The sequence below is a fragment of the Procambarus clarkii genome, chromosome 82, assembly GCF_040958095.1.
Source record: "Procambarus clarkii isolate CNS0578487 chromosome 82, FALCON_Pclarkii_2.0, whole genome shotgun sequence".
NCBI lineage: Eukaryota > Metazoa > Arthropoda > Malacostraca > Decapoda > Cambaridae > Procambarus > Procambarus clarkii.
The window spans coordinates 10103228-10117623 of NC_091231.1; the positions used below are offsets into that span (position 1 = coordinate 10103228).

General features: G+C 46.5%; 1 protein-coding gene across 3 annotated transcripts in view; it reads right to left on the reverse strand.

Annotated features, from left to right (window-relative positions):
* The window catches only part of LOC123748995 (neuronal acetylcholine receptor subunit alpha-10-like), a 92302-nt gene that overhangs the window by 22984 nt on the left and 54922 nt on the right, over window positions 1-14396 (reverse strand). For all 3 annotated transcript variants that reach the window (XM_069316102.1, XM_069316103.1, XM_069316101.1), the window contains exon 3: window positions 67-308. In XM_069316102.1, the coding sequence (XP_069172203.1) occupies window positions 67-308 (242 nt within the window). The remainder of the gene's footprint in view (window positions 1-66; window positions 309-14396) is intronic.

Below are 14396 nucleotides of genomic sequence, written 5' to 3' on the forward strand. Positions count from 1 at the left end.
AATTTGGTTTGTGTGTGTGGAAATTGATGTGTGTACATCAACTAGTACGACACAGACGCCACTAACCATATCAAAGATCTGTGTGAGGGTGATGCCCAGCTGGATGACGATGGGATGGGAGGCGTTCCTGACGGGTCTTACGTCGCGATCATATCCCCTCATAAGGGCGTCCAGGAGCCGCTTCTCATCATTATCCTCCAGCTTGGACACGCGAGCAGGTGCTGACGAAGACCCGGGGCTGCTCCTGGTGGTGGTGGTGGTGGTGCTGCTGGTGCTGCTCACGTTGCTGCTACTCACAATACTGCTGCCTGCACGGGAGACACCAAACACAAAATGGACGGTTTCAAATCTGTGTATAGATACATATATATACAGGCATAAGCTTAATTTATTTAAGTTATAGAAGGGAATTGTCAGGGGAACAGAGAGAGAGAGAGAGAGAGAGAGAGAGAGAGAGAGAGAGAGAGAGAGAGAGAGAGAGAGAGAGAGAGAGAGAGAGAGAGAGAGAGAGAGAGAGAGAGAGAGAGAGAGAGACAGAGAGACAGACAGAGAGAGAAACAGAGAGAAAGAGACAGAGAGAGAGAGAGAGAGAGAGAGAGAGAGAGAGAGAGAGAGAGAGAGAGAGAGAGAGAGAGAGAGAGAGAGAGAGAGAGAGAGAGACAGGCATATACATCTAGGAAGGTAACTGAGCGTCCAGAGCCATAATACAGAGGACAATATGGTAGTGTCACGACCTAGGTAAGACAGCCACATTAACAAGCCATGCCCACCTTATTGTTCCAGGCTCTCCTCCGGTGGTGTAGTGGGGGGGGGGGCTGGTGATGAGGTGCCAGGGGGGCAATAAAGATGACTTGAGGGATTGGGGGGGGGGAGGAGGCACAAATAAAAGAGGCTGAGATAAAGCGGTCAGCCCGTCCTCCAAAAATGGGGAGGTAAATGTAACAGCACATGTAAGTGCAATTATGTACTATTCATAGCAGTCAGGAAGTGTACTTATTTTCACTTAGTATTAAACCGGACTGTCAAATATATTGAGAATATTTGAGTTTATCTGAAAAGCTGAATAGATAACCACGATTTAAGCTAACCTTCTTAAGAGTTTGAAGGTAAGCATTTTATTGCTTCTTAATTATACTGAAAGAGAATTCACCAGATTGATTCCCACCAACAGGGAACGTAGGTAGCGAAGACTGGTATACAGACTGAACTGCCTTCAGCCTTCGACTGAAAAGGAAGACTGAAAAACAAAAGACTGAACTTTTAGACTGGTATACAGAAATGCCAGGAGGCCGAAGAGAGATTTATACCAACGGTAAAGGGAAAAAATAAGAGGGAATATAATAACCCATGGTTTAATAGACAGTGTCAGGAAGCAAAAATGGCCAGCAGGCGGGAGTGGAGGAAGTACAGAAGACAAAGAACAGAGGACAACAGAAGCAGATACAACAGAGCTAGGAACAATTACATTAACATAAGACGAACATCGGAAAGGGACTATGAGAACGATATTGCAATCAAAGCGAAAAAACAACCTAAGTTACTACACAGTCATATAAGAAGAAAAATGTCGGTGAACGACCAAGTGACAAGACTAAGGAAGACAGAGGGGGCATATACTGAAAGTGACAAGGAAATCTGCGAGGCACTGAATGCCAGTTTCCATGGAGTGTTCACTACCGAGCCTGAGCAGCTCCCATTGTTGGAAGGGGTTACCCTAGATGAAAGACTATCAGATATAGAGGTGACAGCAGAGGAGGTAATGAAACAGTTGACAACTCTAGATGCAACTAAAGCAGTTGGACCAGACAAAGTATCACCGTGGATACTAAAAGAAGCAGCACAGGCCCTCAGCGTGCCTCTGGCAATGATCTTTAATGAGTCACTTATGTCAGGAGAATTGCCCAGTTGCTGGAAGAAGGCAAATGTCGTGCCGATCTTCAAGAAAGGAGATAGGGAGGAGGCACTTAACTACAGACCTGTATCACTGACAAGCATCCCCTGTAAAATACTGGAAAGAATAATTAGGCTACGACTGGTTGCACACCTGGAGAACATTAGGTTTGTGAACAAACATCAACATGGGTTCTGGACAGGGAAATCGTGCCTAACAAACCTTCTGGAATTCTATGATAAAATAACGAGGATAAGACAGGACAGAGATGGTTGGGCAGACTGCATATTTCTGGACTGCCAAAAAGCCTTTGATACAGTACCGCACATGAGACTGCTGTTCAAGCTCGAGAGGCAGGCGGGGGTGGGGGGAAAGGTCCTAGAATGGATAAGGAACTACCTAACAGGAAGGAGCCAAAGAGTTACGGTAAGGGGCGAGAAGTCGGACTGGCGAACAGTAACAAGTGGAGTACCACAAGGATCGGTGCTGGGACCAATTCTATTTCTTGTATATGTTAACGACATGTTTACAGGCGTAGAGTCCTACATGTCGATGTTTGCGGATGATGCAAAGTTGATGAGAAGAGTTGTGACAGATGAGGATTGCAGGATCCTCCAAGAGGACCTGAACAGATTGCAGAGATGGTCAGAGAAATGGCTACTAGAATTCAACACGAGCAAATGTAAAGTTATGGAAATGGGACTAGGAGATAGGAGACCAAAGGGACAGTACACAATGAAGGGGAACAGCCTACCTGTAACGACGCGTGAAAGAGACCTGGGGGTGGACGTAACACCTAATCTATCTCCTGAGGCACATATTAATAGGATAACGACAGCAGCGTACTCTACACTGGCAAAAGTTAGAACATCATTCAGAAACCTAAGTAAGGAGGCATTTAGGGCGCTTTACACTGCCTACGTAAGGCCAGCCTTAGAGTATGCCGCCTCATCATGGAGTCCCCATCTGAAGAAGCATATAATGAAACTGGAAAAGGTTCAGAGGTTTGCAACGAGACTCGTCCCAGAGCTACGAGGGATGGGGTATGAAGAGCGCCTGAGGGAACTGTGCCTTACGACACTAGAAAGAAGAAGGGAGAGGGGGGACATGATAGGAACGTATAAGATACTCAGAGGAATTGACAGAGTGGACATAGACGAAATGTTCACACGGAATAGTAACAGAACGAGAGGACATGGATGGAAGCTTGAAACTCAGATGAGTCACAGAGATGTTAGGAAGTTTTCTTTTAGCGTGAGAGTAGTGGGGAAATGGAATGCACTTGGGGAACAGGTTGTGGAAGCAAATACTATTCATAATTTTAAAACCAGGTATGATAGGGAAATGGGACAGGAGTCATTGCTGTAAACAACCGATGCTCGAAAGGCGGGATCCAAGAGTCAATGCTCGATCCTGCAAGCACATATAGGTGAGTACATATAGGTGAGTACACACACACACACACACACACACACACACACACACACACACACACACACACACACACAAACCAGTTAGTAGTTAACAGATGGAATGCATTAGGTAGTGATGTGGTGGAGGCAGACTCCATACACAGCTTCAAATGTAGATATGATAGAGCCTAGTACCTGCTTGATACCTGCTTGATGGGGTTCTGGGAGTTCTTCTACTCCCAAAGCCCGGCCCGAGGCCAGGCTTGACTTGTGAGAGCTTGATCCACCAGGCTGTTGCTTGGAGCGGCCCGCAGGCCCACATACCCCACCACAGCCCGGTTGGTCCTGAACTTCTTTTACAAAAAAATTAGTTTTCTCTTGAAGATGTCCACGGTTGTTCCGGCAATATTTCTTATGCTCGTTGGGAGAATGTTGAACAACCGTGGACCTCTGATGTTTATACAGTGTTCTTCGATTGTGCCTAGGCTCCTGTGCCTTGGGCAGTAGGCTCAGGAATCTGTACACCTGTTGATTGATAGTTGATAGGCAGGACGAAAGAGTCAGAGTTCAACCCCCGCAAGCACAACTAGGCGAGTACCACTTTCAGAGTATGCCGCCCCAGCGTGAAGCCCCAATCTAAAAAAAAAAAAAAACATAAGGAAGCTAGAAAAGATTCAGAAGTTTGCAACGAGGTTCGTCCAATAATTGTGCGAAATGGGATATGAAGAGAGACCGAAGGAACTAAACTGACGACCCTAGAAAGGAGAGAGAGAGTGGAGACATTGAGACATGACAGAGATGTATAAAATACTTTGGGGCGGGGGGGGGGGGAGGGAGTTTGACAGATTGGAAAAAAAGTCAATGTTCACAATGAATACCAACAGAACAAGGTGACATGGATGGAAGCTTCAGACTCAGATGAGCCAGAGATGTTAGAAACTTTGCTTTTCTCGTAAGACTAATGGGAAAATGGATTGAACTAAAGGAGTAGGTAGCATATGCACACTCCATCCATAGCTTTAACAGTAGATATGATATGGAAATAGGCCAGGAATCACTGCAGTACACAACTAGACAAGCAGGATCCAAGAGCTACTGCTAGATCCCGCGGGTGCAATAGGTGAGTACACCAGCAGAGACTCACGACTTACTCACGGCACCACACGATGACATCCGCTCTAAGTGTTGCTCTTTAAGACGCTCCAGTCTTGCCGCCGCTCCCAAAATTGGTTAAATTTACCCCCGAATTACACGCCCCGACAGGCACGCCAGAGCCCCCACCCCGTCCCCTCCCCTCCCAGGTCCCCTCACTTCCGGATGTTGAGGGAGGGAAGGGGGGGGGTAAAGGGAGAGGGGAGAGAGAGGCTTCTGTGGAGGGAGTATGTGGAAGAGAAGAGGGTGCTGGGAGGTGACCGGAGACATCTCCCGTCACGCAGGGTGCAGTCGCACCTCCACAGATCTCCAGTATCAGCTCTTGATACTGGTAATGGCTCAAAAGGGCCACCACTTACGGGCTATTCATGCCCGTGCCACCTTTTGGGGGGCTTAATCAGCTGGGGAGGTGTTGGTGTGATAGGGAAAATAGATGGTGAACCGTGTTGGTGGTGGTTGGAGGGAGATATTGTGAAGGGTGAGGAACCGAAGGGGTGATGGAGAGTGGGGTGGTTCTGAGTGGGGGGGGGGGTAATGGCTAGAAAAATGAAAAAAGGAAGGGTTGTGAAGGAGGGAGAGGGGGAGAGAGAGAGAGAATGCGTGAGTGAGTGTGTTACACAACCACAACAATATGCCAGCAGTCAATTTTACAACCCGTTCTCGCACTTTCTTATAGTCAATATTGACTTATTGAATAAGTGCATATGTAATATACTAATTTATTGTGTATATTTTAGTTTACCTTGAAGAGCTTCATAGAAAACACCGACCTTACCTAACCTTCTTAGTATGTTAAGATAAGCATCTTATTGCTTCGTAATTACAATTATTATTTAACCTATTATAGGTATAGGTTATAGGTTATAGGTATAGGTTATAGGTTAAAGAAAGTGCGAGAACGAGTTACAATTTTACTAGCTGGACCCATGTTGGCTGTTGGGGTCCACAGGTGATGATCGAGCACCTGGTGGTTGGAAAAGAATAATCGAGACATAAAAACTTGCGAGCCACTGAATCGTTGTGTACAGTAAGACAAAGATGGGGCCGGTAGTAATGTGGAAACACCTCTGAAAACCAACACTATTAAGAAATTGTTCTAAGATTGCAGGCCGTCCTCATAAACAACGGTCAAGTGCTCGTTAATCAAACAACGGTCAAATGCTCGTTAATCCCACCCTCATCCCTTGTTCACGAGCGATAAATATTTTACACACAACCCGTCCTCAGGCCAGGTTCGTTAAAGCTGCGGCCGTCCCCAAGACGCATTGATCGATTTTAACGTTTTGCATATTAAAAATTACTATAATTTATTTTTTATTTGAATTTATAATCCTAATTTAATCAAGCAGAGTATTAACAATATTAATACATAAATGATAACAAACCGGTTATATAATCAATTTAAACGTATAGCTAAGTGTAGATTAGGTTAGGTTAGGTGTTTAGGTTCTGTTTAGGTGATTATTTGTGTTTGTAGTACGTGGGTGAAGCATTTAGCGTTGTGGTTCGAACAGCGGTCAGGAAATGTATATGTTTATCTCTCAGAATGTTTGGTAATACATTTATTGTTTGTGATGTGTGTCTATGTATGTATTAACACGATGTACTGAACGGGGTGAGAATAGCTTGAGCTACCTCATCCCTTTGTGTGTATTTTACCTCAATAAACTTATTTCAATTTCAATTTCGAACAGCGGTCGTCAACGAAGCACTGTTCGAGAACTGTCCCGACGTTACCAGTGGTGAGTCGTGTGTAAACTGTTTCATTCATAAACAGTGAGTTTGGCGCCTGAGTTAACGAGCATCTGCACTTTGTTGATGAGGACGAGTTGTGACTCATGACTCACAACTGATAATGTTCGAACGTTTATCGAACAGTGCTGTCCTTTCTTCTTCTGTTCGAATCAAGCCTAAATGCAGTCCGTCCTCATCAACAAAGGCCAAATGTTCGATAACCCACTCTCCAACCCCTTGTTTATGTATGATAATAGTTTATGCCTGTTTTCAATATTTAATATGTTAAAACTGATGAATGGGAGAGTGTGAGGGTGAGGGAGGGTGAGGGTGAGTGTGAGGGAGAGTGAGGGAGGGGAGGCAGAGAGAGTGAACAAGAGCGCAGGGTGGTGGAGGTGTGGACCAGGGGCTAGATTCACGAAAGCACTTACGCAAGCACTTACGAACGTGTACACCTTTCCTCAATCTTTGACGGCTTTGGTTACATTTATTAATCCGTTTACAAGCATGAAAACTTCCCATTCAACTGTTGTTATTGTTATAAACAGCCTCCTGGTGCTTCGGAGCTCATTAACTGTTTAATAATTGTAAACAAAGCCGCCAAAGATTGACAAAAGATGTACAGGTTCGTAAGTGTTTGCGTAAGTGCTTTCGTGAATCTGGCCCCAGGGAGGTAAGTCTCCAGAGGGAGCTGTGACAGGGTGTCCAGGCGTTGTAAGACATAAGGGCGCCGCTCCTCGCCACAATACTCACACAAAACTCCTAATATTGCACGGAGCAGTACGCGGCGCTCCTGACCACCAGGCTAACCTACACACAACCTAACCACAACGTTTTTATATAGTCATAACGTTGTAACAACGTAAACAACTTGTGTAGTTAATACGAGACACCACTTAACGTTTGAGTCAAGCTCTTACAGCTTCTGGCAATCCTCGCAACATTACCTCGAAAGTGTGGAAACCTTTCGTAAGAGCACAAGGCTCCTCCTTCATCGTTGTCTTCCATACAAGCGTATCATCGAAATATTAAATGTTTCATTCTTAACAGAAACATTTAATTGTAACCAGAAAAATTATCATTTGAATAGGTACAGAACGAATAAATAAAATTATAAACTCCAGAGTTCGTTCGTATTCTCTCTCTCTCTCTCATATATATATATATATATATATATATATATATATATATATATATATATATATATATATATATATATATATATATATATATATGTGTGTGTGTGTGTGTGTGTGTGTGTGTGTGTGTGTGTGTGTGTGTGTGTGTGTGATTCTCTCTGTTTCTATACTTATATCTATCAATCCAAATATCTTTCCCTATCATTCTCTCAGTATTTTTCTCCCTCTCCCTCCCTCTCATTTCCATTAACCCAAATAAAACTTCCCCACCTGAACGCATCAGTGCCGCTCCCTCAACCCTCCGGGATAATCCGCATTACCCACTTGGATAATGTATAATTACAGCACCAGTTTGTTCAATGGCTGGAGGCTGGTGAGAGAAGGGGAGGGGGATGACCAGATTATCCATCTCCGTCCGTGTAATGCTGCATCTTGTTCCACAGCATCCAGGCCGTCTCCAACACCCCCCCCCCCCTTCAGCAGTCCCCAGAAAATCAGATCTCCGGTTAGATCATCCAGGTTAACAGCCTCATAAACTCATCAAATAATGCCTGAATTCTTCAGAATTGGGACCATACTCAGGCGTTGATCTTCAGTGCGAGCACAGACCGGGAGCACTGGGAAGCTGCTAGGAGATTGGTCTTTAGAGCTAAAATAGTCTTGGAAGATTGGGAAGCTGCTGAGAGATGGGTCATTTGGTGTGCGGACATCCTAGGTCGACTGGGAAGATGCTAAGAGATTCGTCATTAGAACTGGGACAGCCCAGCTAGGAACTGAACTCGTCTTCGTAGCTAGAATTTTATCTCACCCTTGCAGCTAGGAGCATATCAGACCCGCGCTGCTAGGAATGTATCTAACTCTAGCACTTAGGAGTGTAGTATTATACCCCCTAGCAGCTAGACGTAAATATCATCCTCGAAGCTAAGATGTTATCTCACTTTATCAGCTAGGAATTTATCTTATCCTCGTGGCTAGGAATTTACCTCTCTCGCAGCTAGGAATTTATATCACTCTAGAAGCTAGGAGTTTATCTCACCCCTAGCAGCTAGGACGCAGAGTCTAAGCGGGTGGCGGGTGTAGCATCTTTCATCTGCCTCTCGACCTTCCCAGCCTCTTCATCTCCATCTCCTGCAGTTCTTGTTTATGTTAAGACTACTGTTGTTATGGAGCGTTCCTCTTGTTGCTGCTGCGTTTGCTGCTGCTGTTGCTGCTGCGTCTGCTGCTGCTGTTCCTGCTGACGCTGGTGCTGTTCCTGCTGCGTCTGCTGCTGCTGTTCCTGCTGCGTCTGCTGCTGCTGTTCCTGCTGACGCTGGTGCTGTTCCTGCTGACACTGGTGTTGTTCCTGCTGCGTCTGCTGCTGCTGTTCCTGCTGACGCTGGTGCTGTTCCTGCTGACACTGGTGTTGTTCCTGCTGCGTCTGCTGCTGCTGTTCCTGCTGCGTCTGCTGCTGCTGTTCCTGCTGCGTCTGCTGCTGTTGTTCCTGCTGACACTGCTGTTGTTCCTGCTGCGTCTGCTACTACTGTTCCTGCTGACGCTGTGCTGTTTCCATTGCTGCTGCTGTTTTTGTTGCTCCTGCAGCTCCTGTTACTCCTGCAACTACTCCTGTGACTAAAGATACTGATGCTGTTCCTCTCGCTGCTAATGCTGTTGTTCCTGCTACTGCTGTTGCTGCTGCTGTTCCTTCCCCTCCTCCCCGAGTAACTAAGTTGAGGTCTCCTGGGCCGAGTAAAACACTTAGCAACTTCTTGACCTCAACTCTCCTAATTGAACTCTTCAGCGTCTCAGCGCTTACACCAGTCCTCCTTCGTCTGCATATTTCCAACTAACAAAACTAATACAATATCTAAGATACAGATATATAAGATATCAGTATCAATATCTAGGATATCAATATCTAAGACATTTAACATTCAGTGGAGAGTATGACATCAAGTCAGGATACAGTATGACCTACAACTAGACAGGATACTGTATAAACTACAACTAGACAGAATACAGTATGACCTACAGCTAGACAGAATACTGTATGACCTACAACTTAAGTTCCTACAGTAATATACACTTAAATATACACTTACGCTCCTACAGGAGTTGGCGGAATAGGTCATAAGGAAAACCAAAGCCCAAGGAAAGCCAATTTCCTGTTCCAGCGCCTGAGTGTCGCGATCCAGAGAGGAAATGCTTACCGTACCGGCATATATGTATCTGAGCCTCTACCATATTCCCATGCCCTCTCGTCTTCCTCTTGTCATGTTAATAGAGTGTACAACTTCCTGAAAGCATTCTTCTACAGGTGCATGACGGCTCCGCGTCCATATAATCGTATGACACTGTAGACATGAATTTACTGGTCTAGGTGAATATTTGCCACTGTACCTTCGCATGCACTGGTCCGTAAGGTCGAGTGCCACTGTTTATTTGTATGTACTGGTCCAAATACAAGACTGTGGCTGTACTTGTGCATGTTCTGGTCCGTGTGGAAGCTTGCCACTATATATGTCCCTGAGCTGGTCGCTCTGCAGGGAAAATTGGAGAAAGAAATTCCCTAACAGGACAGTGTGTGGACTTTTGGGGAAAGTTTTATAAACGGCGTTAATTCTTCAACGTCAGCCACCCTTCTCTCACCCTCTCTCTCCTCTCTCTCTCCCTCTCACTCCTCCCCTCTCTCTCTCTCCCTCACTCTCCCTCTCTCCCCCTCTCTCCCCCACTCTCTCCCACACTCCCCCTCTCTCCCACACTCCTTCCCGCTCTCCCACACGCCACACTCCCAAGGAGACCTGGAATTTATATGAAATCCAATTCTTCTGGCGGTTCTGTGAACATTCCAGCTCTCTCAAGCAAATCCGACACATTTCCCGGCTCACACTACAGTTTAATATATTTCCTTCCCCACTCATAACCCAACAGTCTTATTGAACGAATAAATATCACGTACAAATTACTTTAATAATAACTTGTGCTCGATCACAAACTATTCTGTGTTGCACAGTGACATCACAAAGTAAGGGATGTTATTATGACAAAAATATTGAAGCTATGCAATGGGATCTAACGCGCGTCCCTGGACTTTCCATGCACACGCACTACCTGGAGGTGACCAGGTACCTTGAGGTCACCAGGTACCTGGAGGCCACCAGGTACCTGGAGGCCACCAGGTACCTGGAGGTGACCAGGTACCTGGAGGCCACCAGGTACCTGGAGGCCACCAGGTACCTGGAGGCCACCAGGTACCTGGAGGTGACCAGGTACCTGGAGGTGACCAGGTACCTGGAGGTCACCAGGTACCTGGAGGTGACCAGGTACCTGGAGGTGACCAGGTACCTGGAGGTCACCAGGTACCTGGAGGCCACCAGGTACCTGGAGGCCACCAGGTACCTGGAGGTCACCAGGTACCTGGAGGTGATCAGGTACCTGGAGGTCACCAGGTACCTGGAGGCCACCAGGTACCTGGAGGTGACCAGGTACCTGGAGGCCACCAGGTACCTGGAGGCCACCAGGTACCTGGAGGCCACCAGGTACCTGGAGGTGACCAGGTACCTGGAGGCCACCAGGTACCTGGAGGCCACCAGGTACCTGGAGGCCACCAGGTACCTGGAGGCCACCAGGTACCTGGAGGTGACCAGGTACCTGGAGGTGATCAGGTACCTGGAGGTCACCAGGTACCTGGAGGCCACCAGGTACCTGGAGGTGACCAGGTACCTGGAGGTCACCAGGTACCTGGAGGTGACCAGGTACCTGGAGGCCACCAGGTACCTGGAGGCCACCAGGTACCTGGAGGCCACCAGGTACCTGGAGGCCACCAGGTACCTGGAGGCCACCAGGTACCTGGAGGTGACCAGGTACCTGGAGGCCACCAGGTACCTGGAGGCCACCAGGTACCTGGAGGTGACCAGGTACCTGGAGGTGACCAGGTACCTGGAGGTGACCAGGTACCTGGAGGCCACCAGGTACCTGGAGGCCAGCAGGTACCTGGAGGTGACCAAGGAGAGTCTAAGAAGTCTCCACACAAAAGGCCACAAAATAAGATCCAAAAGGACTGATGGTGGAAACGAGTGGATGACAGAGAGAGATTACTGAAATACTGAAAAGAACTGAAGGAAATAAGATAAAAAAAAACACACAAAGCACGATAATTAAGAGACACGAGGAAATACTAAACACGAGGCAAACAATGTCAACCAAACAAGAGAAACAAAGAGAAGACAATATGAAGACAACAAACAAGACAAAGGCCACACTGAGTCATTGAAATGAGGAGAGAGAGAGAGAGAGAGAGAGAGAGAGAGAGAGAGAGAGAGAGAGAGAGAGAGAGAGAGAGAGAGAGAGAGAGAGAGAGAGAGAGAGACAGACAGACAGACAGAGAGACAGAGAGAGACAGAGAGACAGAGAGAGAGAGAGAGAGAGAGAGAGAGACAGACAGACAGAGAGACAGAGAGAGACAGAGAGAGAGAGAGAGAGAGAGAGAGAGAGAGAGAGAGAGAGAGAGAGAGAGAGAGAGAGAGAGAGAGAGAGAGAGAGAGAGAGAGAGACAGAGAGAGAGAGAGAGAGAGAGAGAGAGAGAGACAGAGAGAGACAGAGAGAGAGAGAGAGAGAGAGAGAGAGAGAGAGAGAGAGAGAGAGAGAGAGAGAGAGAGAGAGAGAGAGAGAGAGAGAGAGAGAGAGAGAGAGACAGAGAGAGACAGAGAGACAGAGAGAGAGACAGAGAGAGAGAGAGAGAGAGAGAGAGAGAGAGAGAGAGAGAGAGAGAGAGAGAGAGAGAGAGAGAGAGAGAGAGAGAGAGAGAGAGAGAGAGAGAGAGAGAGAGAGAGAGAGAGAGAGAGAGACAGAGGTCAGTCCAAGACTACTACGCTGCTGCGCTGACCTGTTGGCTCCACCTCTCACGCGCCTCTTCCAACTGTGCCTAGTTCAAGGAATTTGGCCCTCCTTATGGAAGAAGGCAGACGTTGTTCCAGTGCACAAAAAGAAGAGCCGCTCAGTAGTTGGTAACTACAGACCTGTGTCACTGCTTTCCATTACTGGCAAGATCCTAGAATCATTAATTGCTCAGCAAATGACATCATTTTTTGACCGTCATCGGCTAATTTGTGTTCGACAGTATGGTTTTAGAAAAGGCCGATCTGCTGCTGATCTTTTGCTAAATCTCTCCTCTAAGTGGCATCAGTCACTGGATGAGTCCAAGATCAGCTGTGTTGTTGCTCTAGATATAGCAGGAGCCTTTGATCGGGTCTGGCACTTTGGACTAGCAGTGAAGCTTCAAGCTTTAGGCATTGCAGGCTCCATCTTAGTGTTATTAAAAGACTACCTTCAAGAACGGACTCTAAGGGTGGTCCTCAATGGAGCAGAATCCGATAGCCACTCAATTGGTGCCAGCGTTCCACAGGGTAGTGTGCTTGGCCCTCTGCTGTGGAATGTTTATTTCAACGATCTTCTTCATCTCATTCCTGAAGCTCAAGCCTATGCTGATGACTGTACTCTAACCTTTACATACAGAAAGGAGGAAATGCTAACTGCTGCAAGAATCATTAATCACAAACTTTCAGCAATTTCTACCTGGGGTAGGAGATGGCAGGTCACATTTGCGGCTGAGAAGACTCAAGCGATGATGATAACTAGACTGCACATGGCGAATCGGACAGAACTGCAAATGGGTGGCAAATCCCTAGAGTTCACAGAAGAATTTGACATCTTGGGAATGAAGTTCGACTCTTCAATGACAATGAAGAGCCATGTGGTAAACTTAGCTAAAAAGGCAGCCAGGAAACTTACAGCACTACGGCGCATCTCATATCTTCTTGACAGCAAGGGATGCAAAACCTTATATGAAGCTCAAGTTCGCTCCCATCTTGAGTATGCACCCCTTTCCTGGATTGCCTGCCCCCCATCTTTCGTCAGACTGTTGGACAAAGTGGAGAGACGGGCTAGAAGGCTTATCTCTAGTCTTGACCAAGTCTGGTGGGAACGGTCTGAACATCAGAGCCTGCAACACCGTCGGGACGTTGTTGGTCTTACTGTTATGTACAAGGCCAACATCCTTAAAGTTCCGCACTTGGCCCAACTCCGTGGAGTACCAGTAGTTCCCACTCGTAACACTAGGCTCTCAACCTTCAACAGTCTCATGCTGGAAGTGCCATTCTCAAGAACATCACTCCATCAGCGTTCATTCCTTCCGAGACTTACTCGCATCTGGAACTTGTTCGCTCAACAGATTGATACACGGGAGATCAGGTCAACTGTTCACATGAAGACTCTGGCACACAGCTGGCTACAAGCTCATCCTGTTCCTTATATGATTGTTACTTAATGTTTTTTAATGAATAAAGGCTATTCCTTCTAAAGCAAATAATTCCAGGCTCATGAAATAAATGGGCATCTAGGAGTAGGTTTCAACTTAGCTTACATAAGTTAAATATATGGTAGTTCCCATTGTGTTAGTTTCAAAGTATACTCTTATGTAATAAATGAGTTTCTAGGTGTAGGCTTCAGATGAGCTGAGGTAGGATAACAGCTCTTGCTTGCAGTTTCAATAGGTATGTTATTAGGCATCCCTTATGAATCCTAGTCTTAGTTTAAAAAAAAAAAAAAAAAAGAGACAGAGAGACAGAGAGACAGAGAGAGAGACAGAGAGAGAGAGAGAGAGAGAGAGAGAGAGAGAGAGAGAGAGAGAGAGAGAGAGAGAGAGAGAGAGAGAGAGAGAGAGAGAGAGAGAGAGAGAGACAGAGAGAGAGAGAGAGAGAGAGAGAGAGAGAGAGAGAGAGAGAGAGAGAGAGAGAGAGAGAGAGAGAGAGAGAGAGAGAGAGAGAGAGAGAGGAGAGAGACAGAGAGAGAGAGAGACAGAGAGAGAGAGAGAGAGAGAGAGAGAGAGAGAGAGAGAGAGAGAGAGAGAGAGAGAGAGAGAGAGAGAGAGAGAGAGAGAGAGAGAGAGAGAGAGAGACAGAGAGAGACAGAGAGACAGAGAGAGAGAGAGACAGAGAGAGAGAGACAGAGAGAGAGAGACAGAGAGAGAGAGAGAGAGAGAGAGAGAGAGAGAGAGAGAGAGAGAGAGAGAGAGAGAGAGAGAGAGAGAGAGAG